The 18,424-nt window shown below is 41.0% G+C and overlaps 1 protein-coding gene across 4 annotated transcripts in view; it reads left to right on the top strand.

Moving 5' to 3' along the window:
* Positions 1–16,676, top strand: part of ST7 (suppression of tumorigenicity 7) — a 221,035-nt gene extending 204,359 nt beyond the window's left edge. For all 4 annotated transcript variants that reach the window (XM_054023620.1, XM_054023610.1, XM_054023625.1 and 1 more), the window contains exons 13-15: positions 4,185–4,277; positions 7,277–7,416; positions 16,343–16,676. In XM_054023620.1, the coding sequence (XP_053879595.1) occupies positions 4,185–4,277; positions 7,277–7,416; positions 16,343–16,438 (329 nt within the window). In that variant the 3' untranslated portion in view covers positions 16,439–16,676. The remainder of the gene's footprint in view (positions 1–4,184; positions 4,278–7,276; positions 7,417–16,342) is intronic.
* The last annotated feature ends 1,748 nt before the right edge of the window (positions 16,677–18,424 follow it).

Genomic DNA, 18,424 nt, shown 5'->3' with positions numbered 1-18,424 from the left:
CATTGGCCTAGCAGTCAGGAAGATCTGTGCTATTTTTAACCATGAAATAATTCTAGGCCTCCCTCTCCCCCCTCCCCCTCCCCCCAAAAAATGCACTCTGCAATTCAGAAAAGAGTTAGTTTTAAAATAATAATAATAATCATAATCACATTGGAATATTGGTCATTTCCTGGCATTGTTTCAGTTTTCCACCAATCAAAATGCACTTCCATTTGCAATAAAACTCAAAAGCCCAAATGATGCAATATGGGAGGTTGTTTTGTTGCAGATGTTATATGCAGAAAAGTCCTTAATTTCACATATGTCTGAGTTTCAAAGGTTTCCAAGATGAATGACCCATTACTGACTCTGTCCCTAAAATTTGACCACATATTCTCCAGTGTAACTATGAAGGTGAAAACAACGGATTTTCTTCTCCCAAATGTAATAGTGTCTTTTGCCATTCAACTTTGTGTTTGTTAGCTAGCCTCTGTGTTACCTGAATTGTTTTGTGGACAGTAGGGTTAGATAATACAGTAGTGGGGCAGGGAGTTGACACACACACACACACACACACACACACACACACCCCATTACCAGCCTAATCTGAATATAAATATTACATTTTAGAGAGAGTGATAAAGACTGCAGTAGTTCATTTTGAAATGCAGCTTCTCTTATATAAACCCCTTCCTCCAATACTGGTAATGTTGGCCAATTCATTCCTTTTGACCAACAATTCTCCAAATTCGGTCTCAGTTCAAAGATAATCTTGTTTAATAAAAGATTCAGCAAAATCTGTTCAGCCATTTCTGAGTTCGGTGTGTAGTAAAATAAACACACCAATTCCCCTTAAGGTGTGATCAGAAATTGTATGCAAACATAATTCAGTATGAGCTGTATGAATTTTGTTCAGCCTTGGTTATTTTGTAGATCTAATTGAGATCTAATGAACAAGCCAGATTGGAAGGAAATTCATTCAGTAGTTCTGAAGTAATGATCATTAGGTGTTTCTTCACATTTATGTAATAGAATATTAAGTTAGATTTCTTTGGTTGGCATAAGTCTTAGAATATTGGGTTTGCGCTCAATCTATTGGGGCACTGTGAAGTGCTTTTATTTAATTCTGCAGGGACTTTTAAAGTGCAGTTAAGTTTATAGCACTTTACAGAGTTATAAATGTAGTAATGTTCCACGTGGGGCGGCTGGTAGTGGCATTGCCACCTAATAGAATGAGCGCAGGGCAGGGAGCCCTGAACTCTTTAGTGCTGTTCTATTTCTGCCACTCATTGGCCTCAGTAATACACTGATGTTTCTAAATTTCTGTGTCACTTCACATTATGACTTAAAAGGCCCGTCCCTTAAACTCTGTGGGGTCTACTCAGACTTGGATTTTGCAGGAAAAAGTCAGGCTGAGGGGCTGCTGGTAGTGTAAGGATGACCATGAGGAAAGTTACAGCAGGATGAGCCATCTGCAACCATCTCTTCTCCCTGACCAGAGCGAGCCAGTGCAGACCAGAAAGTGCACACTAACACACCCTTTACTTGCTCCCAGGAAAAAAATACATGGAATCTGGGCTTAAAATAGAAAGTATAGTTAATTAATTCATAGAATCACAAAAATGTAGGGCTTGAAGGGACCTTGAGAGGTCATCTAGGCCAGCCCCCTGCACTGAGGCAAGACCAAGTAAACTAGACCATCCCTGGCAAGTCTTTTCTAACCTGTTCTTAGAAACCTCCAATGATAGGGATTCCACAATCTCCCTTGGAATCTTATTCCAGAATTTAACTACCCTTCTAGTTAGAAAGTTTTTCTTAATATCTAACCTAAATCTCCCTTGCTGCAGATTAAGCCTATTACTCTGTCCTACCTTCAGTGGACATGTGGTCTGACCTCTGGTCACATCTGTTGTGAGGTGAATTGTCTTTCCCCAACTTGACAATTGATCACTGTCCTTTTTATAACAGCCCTTAATATACATGAAGACTGTTATAAGGTCTCCACTCAGTCTCTTTTCTCAAGACTAAACAGGCCCAGTTTTTTTAACCTTTCCTCATAGCTCAGGTTTTCTAAATCTTTTATCACTTTTATTGCTCTTCTCCAGACTCTCTCCAGTGTGTCCACATCTTTCCTAAAGTCTGAGGCCTCACTAGTGCTATGTAGAGCACTTTGAAAGCATCTGGAAGATGAAAAAGCGCTATATGTCTTGCTGTGTATTAAAGCATTCACATGGGTTTATATTTAAAAAGGTCTTGAGATAAAACCACCCATCAATCAAAGTACATTTTGTTTAAACAGTGTTATTGTAGTTTCAATTTCGGTTCATTACTTCCTGAAGGAGATCTTGTAATATAAATTGTTAAAGTAAAACACATTAAACATTTTCCTAGAAGCTGGTCCTGCTTAGACAGGTTTCTAGTTTCTTTCAGAGTGGGTCTGACGTGGGTTGCAGTATTGTGCAGACAGATCTATCTTTTATATTTTCCAGCAGTGCTATGCTAGTCTTTCCTCATATTAAAATCACTGATTGAAACAGCATGAATCTTTCATTTCTGAAGAACTAAGGACCAGAGAGTTTTTAATATTTTAATCTCTAAGAAATTTGTGTTACTTCAGGAAAATTGATAACATTTTTTACCTCAGCAAACCGTAAATGGACAGGATCTCTCCTTGAGTTTAGAGAGGTTTATATGCTCTTTGGCAAGACATTATTACCTTTGAGCGATATAACTATGGTGTAGATTGACTGCATTCCAAAGGCTGGAATCACATACATAATGTTTTTATTTTTCAATAATATTCAGACACCAGAATAAAACCCATATGTTAGCTAAAGCTGGTTACAGTGGAATACCGTCATTCTTCACTGAGAGCATTCTTTCTTGTTTATTACTATTTTAAACAAATACACTGAAAATACAGTGCAGGATGTAATCACAATTATTTTAAATGTAGTATTTACAAATGAAAATATTGTGGTACATAGCAGTCATTCATTCTTAATACAATTCCTCATTGCCCTGTGTGAGATATATCATGGAGCACTGGTGTGTGTGTGTGTGTGTGTGTGTGTGTGTGTGTTCTGCACCTACAGTATATAGTACTTACAGGACATCTGTTGAGGAAAAATTGCTTCAATGAATGATGTTCATAGGAATAGTGAGAATAACATGTTGATGACATCTTAACAGTGGGACTAACATAGAGGATAATAGAAAAGGATGGATTGATTGCAAAACTATAATTCAGTCAAGGGTTCTGATGGTTCCATAAACCACAGGAGTATAACTCAGGTGGTCTATGACATCATCAGAATACAGATTTAGCAACCAATCTATCTCCCTCTCTGTTATTATTTTAGATTTAAATGTTACGTATATTTTTAAAAAATACAAAAGATCAAGTCACAGATTAAATAATACTTGAATGCTCATGCTGGAAACCTTGCTTGCTCTGCTACATTTAAAAAGAATGCATTACTGGAATCTGGTTTTAATCATTCTTTAATAAGATGAGATTGCCAAATGAACAAATACAACCCACATTATCATGTTAGCAGCATGGAGATATCTCCTGACTGGCAGAATGTTTTGTTGCAGGTGTACCCTGGGTTATTCATTGGGGCACCATACTGCTTTCTTCCTGCATGCAAAACTCCCACTAAAGTCAGTGGAAATTTTCGGTGATCAGAAAAATGCAAGTATTGGGCCCAAGTTGGTAACACTGTTTTGAGGTTCTCTCTGTAAATAAAGTAGGGCTGCTGTACCATAGCTACTCTTTCCCCCCCCCCCCCCCCCCCGAATCTCAAAAGTCTTGGAAACTCTAAAAATGCTAAGTCAAAATTTTCAAATGTAAATATCTAAATTTAGGTACCTGACACCCTGATCATGCAAACAGATACTTATGTGGTTGACTTGACTCTTGTAAAGTGGTCCCACTGACTCCAATGAGACTAGAGATGTGAGTAAAAATTAAATATGTGGATAAGTGTTTGCCAGATTGAGGGCTAAATGCATATTTAGACTGTTAAATAAGTATTTTGTGTCCTGATAGTAGGCACGCAAGTATGAAAATTTTGGATTTAGTGCTTAGTTTGTTTTTGCTTTTCAAAATTGTTAATACATGTAAAGTGCCTTGCTGAATATGTCATGCAAATACTGCACTCACAATAAACTGTCCAATGTGTTATTTTTGTCTTTTTCAGCTTTCAGAATGATCCCCTATCCTTTGGAAAAAGGACACCTTTTTTACCCATATCCCATCTGTACAGAAACAGCAGACAGAGAACTACTTCCATGTAAGCCTGAACTTTTTCTCTTTTTTTATCCCGGTTCTTAGCATCAAAGGGTCATTTATCACAGTTCTGCAATGCTGGCCTCCACTGATAACTCTTAAATTGGGTTCACTGGATTAGAATGATTGGCTGACAGTGAATCTTGAGAGTTCACTTGATTGTTAAAATGGTAATTCATAGCTACAGCTCATAAAGCTTTAGGTATCTTCATTTATGTCAAAAAAGAAAGAAAATCAGATTACCTTAGGGATGTACTTCTTTTAAAAATCTATTGTTTCTTTCTTGCCAAGACAGATAAAGTATGTTTGTTCCTTTATCTAGGATATCATACCATCAAACTAAAAATACAGTTGTCCTGCCCTGTAGTCCTAATGCAGGAAACCACTATCTAAATTCAAGGCAGTTTTGCCTTCCCAAGACTGCAGGATTGAGCTTGCATAAGGACCATTAACCAAGTACCAAGTTATTGTGACCTCTTGCAAGAGAGCTATGTAAGAGACGCCTAGTCACAAAGAGGGTTTTCTTCATGTAATGATGTGTGTGATTCTTATAAAGATATTAATGTGAAATTACACCAGTCATTTATTATTATGACTTTGTAAAGCACCAAGGGTGTTCTAAATGCTGTACAAGATACAGATATAAAGATAGCCCCCTGCCCTTGGAGAGTTTTACAGTCGAAGTCAATGGGACTGCTTGCCGTGCATAAAGTTAAACACGAGTCACTCTTTGCAGTATCAGGCCTGACTGGCCAGGCCTGGAAATGTCACACACTCAGAACTTCATTCCCACATTGTTTCCCATTGAAGTCAGTGGGACTTGGTTGGAGAGCACAGATGCTCATGCGGGGATGTTTGCAAGATCACGTTCCGAAAGGCAGACATAAGTTGCACTGGGGAACTCAAAAAAGGGAGTAAATTTAAATTATTTTTTGAAAAATAAATGAAGATGTGCTTGTGTTCCGTTTGTATTTGTCTCTCTTCTGGAATAGATCTTTCTTTTATAACAACTCCAGTTTGGGCTAAGTTATGTTTAACCATTTTTAATAAATCTATCTGAGTAAACTATAGGTAGAAGTAATATAGCAAGAGTCCCCTCATTGTTAGGCCCTTTTTTCACAACACATTCTCTCTGATATTACACAGTAATCCTTGGCAACCAGCTCTATCTCCCCACCCTATTATAATCACCCTAATTATAACAATACCTCTTAGGACTCTCAGAATACTTTACTCCAAGGGATACTGTTAAATGGAGGGTGGAGTGTCAGGGAAATTTGGGAATGACAGAATGATACAGAATAGTCAGCATCCTCCTTTCTAGGTGCAAAATTAATTGCCGTTGTCAGATGTTAGAAGCAAGGGACTCTTTAATACTGTACATTGATGGTAATGTTTTGCTCTGATAATTGTGAGAAATGCCTTTTGCTGTCAAATCTCTTGGGTTTGAGAAGAGAAGGTTTTCACATACTGTGAGAGACACAGGTTGCGTAGAGGTCCTTTACACCACATGCCTGTCTAAACCTTTAATTGCTTATATTTTAAAGGTAACTTTTGGTAGGTAATTTGAAGGGAGAGTCTCTGCTGAAATGATATCATAGCCCTGGGGTTTGCATGAGGAACAGTTTGTTTCAAATGAAAGAGAGATTGAAAAGATTAACCCCGACTAAGTACAAACATCAACCAAACCTAATTTTTGCTTTAACTGGTTAATGAACTACAACAATAGATTGGATATTTCAGTTAAAGACAGTAGAAGTGGGAGCCTGCATTAGAATGCTTGTGCAGTTGTATTTTCCCAGCTCTAATCTGCAATTTGATACTTACATATGTGATTTAAATGAAATTATCTAAACATGTTTCTCCTGAAAACAGTTTGCTGATTTTTTTAAGGGAACAAGATTTGCAGCCCCTAAACTCTAACACACTTGACATTTTTTATTTTTATTTTAACCATTCAAAGATGCCTTATGGGCCCATCAGATGAGAGCTGCAACAGTCCAAATCGGATGCTGTGCTGTCCTATACCATGCTGCTTGACTGCCCTGTTTCTGTGACCTGGCAGGTGCAAAATAAGCAGGCTTTGAGCAGGATTCTTGCATATTTCAGCCATACCTACCCATAAAAATGGAGAAGGCAGGCAGAGTAGAAGAATGGTGTGATATGTATGTATATAGTCATGACATTTAAAATTAAAAAACAAGCTGGTACGGCAAGCCTAACTTTAGATCTACCAGCTGGGAGAGTATCCTTTTAAGAGAAAAGCTACTGTCATTTCAAAGTCAAACACTGATCCTGACTAGAACTTACAAGTAGGGATGGAATGGGAGACACAGTTCGACAAAGCAAGAACTGGCCAGAACATTTGCCAAACTGGCCAGATCTCCCAACCTGAATCTGAGCCATCATAAAAGGTTTGATTAAGCAAAACTTTCCTCCAGGCAAGTTCCCACTCTCAGCTCTGGGATACTTCTTCCCCCAAGAACATATTGAGGGTCTCTTCAGGCCAAAGCCAGAGACTTTTCTGTTTCCCTTTTAGTTTGTATTGATTGTTGTTGGATTTTTTGTATTCCTCATATGCATCATATGGTGGTTTGTGGAGCGGTTTCTTTCCCTGCCTTTATTTCAGCAAGTTTCCCTTGCTTGCATAAATTGCATTAGTTAATGCACATCGGCATCTAAAAAAATAAATGTATTATTAATATGGTGATGAAGATGCAGAAGGAACAGGGAAGGAATAGGCTAGTGGTGGGATGAAATGGAAGCAAGGCTATGCTGGGAGGAGCCAAGGAAGGCACAGATTATTATAGTGGAAGGAAGAGTCTGTAAAAGGGTAGGGAAATGGGAAGAGGAGTCTCAAATGATTCTGGCATTCAGAACCTTTAGATGTGTCTTCTCGCTAAACCAAACCTCGGAACCTTTGTGGCTTCTTTGTAACTGCTTAACCCTCATAAGAAGGTATTTTACCTACACCATGTTTTTCCTTTCTGCTTTCCTCTGCAGCATTTCATGAAGTTTCAGTTTATCCCAAGAAAGAGCTTCCTTTCTTTATACTCTTCACTGCTGGATTATGTTCCTTCACAGCCATGCTAGCCCTCCTGACACATCAGTTCCCGGAGCTTATGGGGGTCTTCGCAAAAGCTGTGAGTATTCACTGACACTCCTTGGTTTTTGGGTAAATACAAACACAAAACAAAAAGGGAAATGCACAAATAAAATGGTGCTGAGCTAGACATTGCTGGATATGAAGTGTCTGAATATTTGTTAGTACAAAAGGAGCATCTAGGGGTCTGTCACTGAACAGGAGAACATTTAGAAATCATTTAAGGAGCTAATCAGTAAAATACACTCCAGTCTTTCCTCTCTGGATTATCTGACTCTGTTGTTGGTCTTAGTTTCTTGTGGCTCTGCCAAAAAGGAGGGGGATATCTGCGTTTTCATGGATAATCCAATAAAGTAAACTAATAACAGATTGCAGAGCCCCAGCCTGTTCAGAAAAATAAATTGTAAGCCTGTGCAAGGTTGTGATAACTACACAGTACTTCCCAGTGCAAGACAGGGACAGCACAAACTCTAAGTAGTACCAGAAAAAATGTGGTTCCGTGTTAACCAAATCAAATTGCAGTGTCCTTTTCTGAAACTGCAACAAATGAGACAGCCTCAGTGTTCGTGTCCAGACCTCTTATTCCAGCTCTCTATTAGATGCATTGGCTGAGGGCACTACTAATTCTGCTTTTCTGGCCACTGACCTTTACAAGTTGTACTCCAACTTGCTTTTTTCCTTGCAAAGTCTAAGAGCATCACTACTCTGATTTTTGCAGCCACAGGGGGCATGTGGAAAATTCACTTCCCAGCAAAGTTCCAGCAAGACCATTACTCCCTCCTCCAAAAAATGCTGAGAACCCCGAGCAATAATTTATTATTTAATGTACTTCTTATTGTGGAGCACGGTGGGTCCAAAATACCCTCTTGGCCTTCTTGGTATTTCCAAATGATGCTAAAGTTCCTCTGCACTCATTGAGTTTTTTTCTGGGGGTGGAGGAGGCTTTGCTAGAGCTCTCAAGGTATCCCAAGGCTCATTCTTTAGCGCCTTTCTCAAGACCTCATATCCTGCTGACCAGGAAGGATTGTCCAGGGACCCCTTTTGGAGTCAACCAGCTACTCCATCAGCCAGGCTGGTCAAATATATCCGTGCTTTAATCCCAAGCACTAGTAGTAGTTTGTGTCTGTTATGGCAATGGCTCTTGCATTAAGAATTCCTGTGTCTGCAGGCGAAGAGGATAGATGACTTGATCAGTTGGAGTAAAAGCTAACATGTCTGTCAACAGAAAAAATACAATAACCTGCTTGAAATAATCCTTTATGCATTTAGCCTTGAGTGTATCTATAGGTGTATAGTGGATGGCATGTATTATTGTTGTTGTTGTTGTTTGTTGTTATTATTATGGACATGGAACAAGACCTCATCCTGCTAAGTGCTGTACAAACACGGAACAAAAAGATGGTCCCTGACTCAGAGTTTAAGTATAAGACAAGAGACAACAGATGGATGCAGACAGACAGTACAAGGAAACAATGAGACAAAATTGGTCAGCGTGATAGGCTCTGGTATAAACACACCAGTTATCACTGTTATTTATTATTTGTTTCACCAAAGTGCCTAGAACCAGAGTTTTGTAGGCATCACAGCAAAGGAGTTTTAAGGCTGGTTAGGGGTATGAGTAAGGGAGGTGTTCCTAGGAAACTTCCTTCATAGAATAAAAAGAAAAAGCAATGTCTCTGAAGCACAGATTTTGCTTCCAGTCTGTTTTGTTCATTCAATATGCAATATGCTGGTATTAGCAGTCAGTAGGCCGAATTCTGCCCTTCCGTGTACCCTGTGCAACCCCATTGGCTGTCAGCCTCATGATTTATTTAAGAGCAAAGAGTTTAAGAGCACCCCAGGCAATGAGCCTGCTACAGGTAATGAGGTGCTGGAATCAGACAAACCTGATTGCGGACTTTCATGGGCTTCACTTGGCATTTTTTGTGTGATGGTTGCAATCGAATGGGATGTGTGTGTGTGTGTGGGGGGGGGGGGGTTAATATTTACATTTGTGATGTACTAGCAATTATTTCCTTAAATAGCTCTCGCTTTGGGCACCAAAGTCACTTTGGGAGTACAATGCAACCAAGAGGATCTATTCCTTTGATATGTGCATGTAGCTTCCATTGATGTTAATGGAATAGAAGCCTCGGGGCTCAATATGTGACTGCATCCTACATCTGAGAATAGAGTGGAGCACAATAAATGAACACAAACAAAACTAAATTAATGCCATGTTATTAACCCTGTATGAAATAGGCAGTGTCACTGACCTCGGTACATCTCTGAAGCTACATGGCATGTTTGCTATGTTAAGTAACATTCATAGGGATTTAGCTATGTGGCTATCTTAATAAACAAACACAGGCAGCATCTGGCTTTTAATTGTGAATGGGCAGAGTGAAAATCAGGCCAGTCTGGTGAAAGCCTGTGACCTTCGTTCATTGACTGATCAAGGGGCTTAGACTCGGATGTCTCATTTTTGTAGTCTACTAAAAAGGTGGGGTAGCCAAACTGTGTGAAACCTAAGGCCTTGTCTACACTGCCACTTACAGCACTGAAACTTTCTTCACTCAGGGGTGTGAAAAAACACTCCCCTGAGCGCTGCAAGTTTCAGTGTTGTAAAGTGGCAGTGTAGACAGTGTAACAGCGCTGGGAGCCGTGCTGACAGTGCTGCAGTGCTGGGAGCCATTCCCCTCACAGAGGTGGTTTTATTACAATCCTTGGAGAGCTCTCTCCCAGCGTTGGAGCCGCGACTACACAGCCACATTAAAGCACTGCGCTTTCACCTCGGCTGTGTAGACATACCCTAAGAAGTGTAATGACAGACGTCCCTTTGCTATGCAGTGATATCAAGGCTCAGTGGAACAGACCTCCAGCAAGCCACAGCTGTGCCCTTTCCCCTTTTAAGGGAATTAATTTTGAACATAGCTAAAAAGATGAATGTTCTGAATATCATTTTGGTTGTGCGTGTGTGTGGAATTAATACTCTTGTCTGATTGACATGCTGTGGTTTAACCAACATCATGGGATGTATTGTAACTAGTGCAAAACTACAAGAATAAGTCCTAATTTTAGCAGGGCTAAATTATTCTTCTACTTACATCTGTCAATCCCAAGAGCACTGCACAAGTGTAACTGAGAGCCACCTTGGACCAATTTAAAAATTAAATCCAAGTTCATATTACTGCCAGTTGAGGTTTAGCAATTTACAAAATATGGTGTACTTCAGTTAAACTGAATATAGCATGTGTGGAGCTGTTTGCATTTTTTAAGCACCTACTTGGGGAACAAATATTTGATAATGGGCTCTCTAGCTGGCATAGGTATAACGAGATTGAGTGGCTGGAAGCTGAAGCTAGACAAATTCACACTTGAAATAAGGCACTTTTTTTTTTACAATGAAGGTAATTAACCATTGCAACAACTTACCAAAGGTTGTGGTGGATTCTCCTTCGCTGGCAATTTTTAAATCAAGAGTGGATGTTTTTTCTGAACAATATGCTGTAGGTCAAACAGGAATTATTTCAGGGAAGTTTTATGGCCTGTGTTATGCAGGAAGTTAGCCTACATGATCTAACAATCCCTTCTTGCCTTACATTCTTTGAATCTATGAAACTTGACGGTACAGCCACTGGCCCCCGGTCTAGGCTATTGACACTTTGAAGCTCATACAAGTCTGTGAATACTATTCATTCTGTCCTCACAGTGCTTGGGAGAGACAGTCCCTCGTGTAGACACCTGCTTCATCTCATGAATGAACTTGCAGCAGGTCTTGGTGATACCTCTTGTCTGGGTAGAGAAAAGGAACAAGGTGTACTTGAGGGGGGAAAGGCTAGAGGAAATGGAGGTGGTTCAGAGAGGGCAGAGTACTACCTGAAGCAATATATTTTATTATTCTAGACTGCTGGTTTCAACCAAAGCTGAAATCTAATTGGTCCTAAACTCTCTGTGAATTCACCGTAAGACTAAAATAACTTATTTAACAATGAAACATCACAGTTTCTACAAAAGGAGTCCTTGATCAGTCCCATTCAGGGCAAACTAAGTGGTCCATAAACAGTAACGCTCCAAAAGATGCAAATTAAAAGCTGAACCAGACTCTGGATTTTTACAGTTTTTTAGCTGATCGTATCAGAACCTTTGATCCTGGTGTCAAGGCAATGTAAGGATTTTAGAGCATCTCCACGCAGGAATGAGTATGAGGCTCCCTATGAAATTGTCTGCATCCACTTTGTGCATCTGGAGGGCTGGCTTTTATGCAGCTTGCATGGTTAAGTAGGCTTAGAGTGTCCAGATGTCATAGTAGTGATGCTTACAAGTGCCTGTAATAATAATGATATGACAGGCAGAGGTACATTTCTGTAGCTTCTCTTTTTAGGCTTTCTATTTTCTCATTCCTCTGCTTCCAGCTTCCAATCACTTTCCTCCTTCTCCTCCCCTCCCCAATCCCCTTCATTGGCCTCCCATCTCTTACTGCATCACACACATGGTCCCTGTTCACAATCAAGGCCCTAACAATCTCACCGGTTTACATCACCCATCTCTCTCCCTCAGACTCTTCTGCTCATTTCATACACTCCTACAAAGCCCTTCATTTTACTGTTGTCTTCACTGTGTATCCCACTTCTCAGTTCACACCTTCTCTCCTGCTTTCCCCTGCGTTTGGTAGGGGAAATTACTCACTCCCAGCCTGCCAATCCCCCTTCTCTCTCCTCCTCCTACCCCCTCCCGAAAACCCTCCTTTTCCAGGAATCTTTCCACCCTGCTTGCAGAGAATCTCTCCTCACTTGCCCTTTCCTGAATGGTTTTGTTTTGTGATGTGTGTGTGTGTGTGTGTGTGTGTGTGTGTGTGTGTGTGTGTGTGTCTCTCTCTCTCTCTTTTCTCTCTTCTATCTCAAGCCCCACTCCTGCAACTGGATCCTCTAATACAGAGTTCTTGAGGAGTTCCATTCACCTCACTGGATCTCTGTAAAGGTCTGTGCTAAGATTCAGTATCAGGCTCTGGTGTATAAGCTCTATAGGGGCAAGGTTGGTGTCCTAATTTGTTTTTGCAAGCATCATATACATTTGTGGTGCTATCTAAATTATTTTGATCAATAACAATAGATATAATAAATAACCTGCCAGCTATGCTAGAATGGCCCCTCCCTCCAGCTGTCACTCCCAGGTGCATATGCTAAGATTACTGGGAAGCCAGCCCACAAGAACTCCCTGGTGGAAGCAGTTCTAGGGTCCAGATCAGGGCAGAGACACAAGTGTGCTGTTTAGAATAGGAGGAAGCTGTTGTTGAAGAAGGTGAGCTATTGATAAGAGAAGAATGCAGAGCTTGGGTTTAACTCCACCCTCCTTCAGGGAGACACCAATATCCTGATTTTTAAATTGGCACTAGAACTATCTATAAAACCTCAGACATAAATAATTAACACAAGCCAGCTGCTTAGAAATACAAATGGACTGCAGTGCTGCTTCTCCCATCAATCTGCTCCTGGAATTGCAATGTAAGGTGTCCTCATAAGAACATAAGGGGAGAGATCCAAGCTGGAGTGGCATAAAGGAGCCTTAAAAGCCCTGGATGGTGCCAAGAGAGAACACACCCTTAGTGCAGAAAGCTGCCTTTCAGGGACCCTCTCATGAGCCCCATGGAGCAGGGTGGGGCTGGGCAGAGGAAGAGTGTGTTGGAGATGGGGCTGCAGGGCAGAAAGTTGAGCACACGGTGCAATCCTGCAGCCTAGGAGCAGGCAGGGCAGGCTTCCAGATGTTAAATGGGCCCCCGGCGCTGTCAGTGCTCCACCAGGGGCTGCAGAAATGAGAGGGTGCGAAGGTGGCTTAGTCACCATAGCTCCCTTCTCCCCCTGAGCTGTGCCTCTCAAAGGTGCAGCATAGACTCTCAACCACAGGATTTGCTGTACCACACCAAACCATTGATCCATCGAATCCATTAACCTGCCTTTGGCAGTGACCATTGCCTGATGATTCAGGAGAAGGTGAAAATCCCCCAACATGCATGTAGCCAATTCTGTGATTCTCTGCCTGGGGGTGGGGATGGCTTTTTCTCACATGGGAAACATTGTTAAATATGATGGATTTGAGAGATCAGGAATAGTTAACTTTCAAATAGCAACATGTTTTAGCATTTTCACTTGGTTATGGAAGAACATATTTCTAGCCTGCATTTTTGGCAGTCTTATGAGACACAGGCAGGAAGTTTCCTTAAGGAGCTGGTAGTGGGCCAGGTAGTAAAGTTAAAATGCCATGTAAAGGAGCACTGGTTCAAATGGCTGCCTTGCTAATGGAAGAAACGATGCAGTAATTTTCTGATGATTTTCACTAGCCCTTCTAATGAAAACATTTTGGAGGACGCTCAAGAGATGAACGCAAGCAGTTCATGTTTTTTGATTGCACCACTTGGGATAAATTTGTCAGCATGCAATGTAGATAATTTTTTAATCTTTTGTTTTCTTTCATACTGTACAAAGAATCTGTAAGTCAGTCATGAAAAAAGCCAGGTACTTGCATGACTCCGTGGCATACAAACATTTCTTAGATGAAAATGAGAGTGACATTTAATTGGCGAAATCAGTGTTTGTTAAAGTGACGTCATCAATTGATCTGAGGCAGGGCCGGCTCCAGGCACCAGCCCAGCAAGCATGTGCTTGGGGCGGCACCTGGAGGGGGGCGGCACTCCGGCCCCAGAGCAGGGCTGCGACTGGGCTCGCCGCCCTCCCCCCAGCACTCTGGCCGCCGGGGAGAGCGGAGCCCCGGCCGGGCTCTCCGCCCTCCCCCCGGCGCTCCGGAAGCGGCAGGTCAGGGAGAGCGGGCCTGCGGCCGGGCTCGGTGCCCTACCCTGCCACGCTCCCCGCCGGGGGCGGGCAGCGGGAGGCTTTTTTGCCTCAGGCGACAAAAAAGCCAGAGCCGGCCCTGGATATCATCCATAATGCACAAGTTGTTCCTTGGGTAATGTCTTTTCTAGGAGAATCTTTGAGAAGGTACAACCTCAAATATGATGCAGGCCAAGTACTTATGACATTTTATTAATACAGTTAAAATATATACAGCATATATGTTTTCAGTTAAAATAAACTCTTCACAAAACACTGTCTGATAAACATGAAACTGCTTGCAGCTGTTTTACTGCCTGGTACCTTAAAGGGATTGTAATCTTTGGCTAAATGATATCAAACATATCAAGCATATTTCTGGGAGCAACGATATCTTCAAGGCAAAAATCACACAGTAGTGGAAAAATAAAAAATAGAGATATGTCTCAACCAAAAGACTGGACCTGTACATTTTATATTCTGTCCTGTAGCCTTTAATTGAGTTGAGTTTACTGTATGTAACCCGGGTTTCAGCAGCATCCTCCAATTCAGCAGCATTCAGACTGATCTGATTTTTTAAAAATCAAAACACGCAGAGTGGCATTTGAATTTGCCGTATACAGACATATATGTTTTGTTCTCCTCAGGGGAGATGGGACTATGGCAGAATACAGCCAAGCAAAGCCCACGGATTGCAGTTCTCTCATGTCAGAGTTAGCGGGTGCTGTGCTCATCACATATGGCACATTCTGAAACATGAAACTGCTTGCAAATATTTGGGTGAGGTAATACATCACCCACCATGTCTCTCTAAGATCATGGGACCAGCATGCTACAACAACACATCCTGCAGATATTTGCTAATTGATACCATAAAAGAACTATATTCTTTGGCAATGTTATGTCAACCAGCATATGTCTGGAAGCAACATTGTTCTTAATCTAGGGATGGCTGACTTTGCATATGTGTAATATCTGCACAGATACAATATACCATAACAGTCTATTCTATTCCAGGCACCTATAGGAGGCCCATAGCATCTGTACGTAATACAGATTGAAGTAAATATATAGCACAATTAATATATATGGGGTAACATTTTCAAGATATGGAATTCCTCAGTTCTGAGGTACTCAGCTTGAGACACTTCAGTGGGACTTAATTCTCAGAAAATGTTTAGCACCCACCCTCTGAAAGTCAGACCCTTTTAAGGTATCTCCTTCTATTTTCAAATGTCCCCCCTCCCCCCTGGTGATAAAATGGTAACTATTCATCTGATCTGGGCATGTAAGCCTCTCATAGCAGTAATACACAGGCCAGGTCTACACTTCAGACCTGTATTGGTATAACTATGTTGCTCAAGGGTGTGAGAAATCCACATCCTGAGTGATATGGTTATACCGACCTAACCCCACCATGTAGACACTCTGTCGATAGGAGAGCTTCTCCCATCAACAGAGCTACAGCGGCTCAGCCTTTGCTGTTGGAACTAGGGGTGCTGCTGCACTCATTCGTTTGGAGTAGTAATAACAAACACCAAATACATGGTTTCCATCAGCAGCACCTCCACCAAAAAACCTGTTCCAGCCCCCCTGGGTGCAGTGCTGCTGCAGCACTGTATGTGAAGACAAGCTCACAGATACTTCTCTCAAACTATTACATTCTTTTTTCTAAAGGAAAGAGCAAGTCAAGATAAATTCTAGAAGAGAAAGCCAAGGGGGCCTGAATACGCTTAGATAATATTTAACCATTATGGGTCTGATTCTGAAGGCAAAATTGTGTTCCCGTAGTTAGTTGAATGTACCTATTTGTGCCCATATACAAGAGACTCCTTTTTACTTCAGTGGGTTTTGGATCAAGCCTACAGTGGCGTGTATCTGGGCATGGATCTAAGAGTCTAGATTTATGCCTTTATTGTGCATTAACTCATTAGTAATATCTATGAAAAATGGAACACTTGCTTTATTTACTACAAAACTGAGAAATGGACAATGTACATCTGAGAGCAAAATTGGGCCTAAAGACTTTAAAAACAAATGATTGAATTAGTGTCACCCAGAGGATTTTCTTGGAGGATCTACAACACCTCAATTGCACAGCTTTCTGTTACAGTCTGTTGTCTCCATGATTTTGATCTACTTGTATATCTGATTTCTTTGCAGTTCCTCAGCACTCTCTTCGCCCCTTTAAATTTTGTGATGGAAAAAGTAGAAAGTATCCTTCCCTCCAGTCTGTGGCACCAGCTGACAAGGATCTGAGGGGAAACACCACACTGATTGACTGCCATGACATCTTCTGTGACAACTTTTTGTTGACCACAAGAAAGCATGATAAAAAAGGGAAACAGTTCTAAGACTTAAAAACTCTTCATGGATTGTCTGTTCTCATATAAAAACTGTTTTTGTTGTACAAAATACATTGCTGTTAGGTTTTATCATATTTTGCTTTCAGAAAAGAAAAGGATCTTAAAAATAAACTTTTGTGTATTGCAGCATTGCAGAGGTTTTTTTTTTCTATTTCTTCGAACACCAGAAGGCACTTTGTGTCCCTGAAAATCCATGATGCATCCATTTCTGCTCAAATACAGCTTGATTTTCTGTTCAAATAATGAAACAGCACTAGTTACTTTTTAAACACTATGCTATCACTATCTTCTCCTATAGAGTTTAATTAGGGTGAATCTCACCCATGTGCAGAAACCCCACACGATGCTAATGGACCACTTACTTCTTAAGCTCTCAATATTGAGCTTGAATGGTGCGTTGGACTTCTGGACCAGTGCACAAGACTGGATTTCACCCTTAGTCCACATCTCTGAAAACTGGATCCCAATTTGGAGATTTCATTACTCCAGCTTTTCCAGCTTTAGTTTCCTGTCCATAGAGTCAAGCACCTTCAAAATCTTTTTGCTGTATTAGCTGGCTGCAGGAGAGCACTCCACAATTAGTGGTGGAAGATAGTGAGAAACTTGCATGTAATGGTTAGTCATTCTGTTGTGGAGCAACATGCTTTTGGGGAGCTTTGTACTGTGTTTTCACTGCATTTTTTAGTACTTGAAAACACAGTGCAAGCAAAGTCCTGTGACTTGTCTCTATACAGTATTAAACACTAACGTTATATAAAGTAACTACTTGTCTATGCTGGGAAACATAAACATACGTACTAATATAGTCAATGTCAAGGGGTGGAGTTTTACATCAGTGCTTAGATCTTTCATATCTTATCCAGGGGCTTTGACAAATTTAGCCAAATTCAAATTTTAACCCATTCACTTTGGTAACAATGTAATGAGCCATCTTCAACAGAGCACTCCTGCTAATACAGCAGACCAGTTATAAATTTTAGGGCTTCTTCACCAAGAGCCTGACGCTGGGATGAACTCTCACAAATGAAATATGCAACCCTACGCATGCATCGCTACCTTTCATGATCCGGAGACCTCAACTTTTCTTGTCTACACCTCTGCGTGATATTGAAAAGTAACAATATAGCAAAATGCAGCCGTTAATAGTTGGGAACATTTAGATTCCTGAAAATTCCCACTGCGCATATTAGCTGTTAACTGAAGGTAACTGTGATTTGGCCTGAGGACAGGATTATTAAAGAATCTACACTTCTGTGCTTTAACTTGAGAGTATTAAAACAGTAAAATTTTAGGAAAAACACTCGCACACTTCCTGGGCCTCTTCAGTAATGGTAAAATCCTGTCCTTGCTGCATTGGGCCATGTGAATCAGGGGATGAGGAGAAGGGGGGAGCAGAAGGGAAGAATGATGTGATAGCACTCGAGGATCTTTGAACCATCCTGTTTGGGGAGCACTCCACACTGCAGCATACCTTCCTACTGCTCCAAAGAGGAGCAGTGCACTCCCCCACCCAAAATAGAAAGCAGCCAACATGCAGGGACCCATGGAACTGGCCATGCTTCCAAGATAGCTGAGGTTATGGAGCATTGCTTGGGATGTTAGCTTAGCCTTCAGCCTAGTGCTCAGTGGACAATTCTAAATTGTTCCTGCATAGACATGCTCTGGGGGATTAAAGGCCCTTTGTATTCACTCCCCAGCCAGGCCTGCAGCACACTAAGTCAAGACCCAACAGCATTTTTCCTTCAGATTATGTATATGATGCTAAACTCTGTATGAACTCTCAATTATACTGAACTCAATTATACTAAAAGCCCCCTCCCCCATCAGTCTTTGGATAGTGTCATGGTTAAGCTCCTGAGTTTTATTTCTTTTCTTTTTT

Source organism: Malaclemys terrapin, chromosome 1 (assembly GCF_027887155.1).
Source record: "Malaclemys terrapin pileata isolate rMalTer1 chromosome 1, rMalTer1.hap1, whole genome shotgun sequence".
NCBI classification, from domain to species: domain Eukaryota; kingdom Metazoa; phylum Chordata; order Testudines; family Emydidae; genus Malaclemys; species Malaclemys terrapin.
Note: the sequence above shows the minus strand (reverse complement) of the source record. Positions and strands in the feature narration are given on the sequence as shown.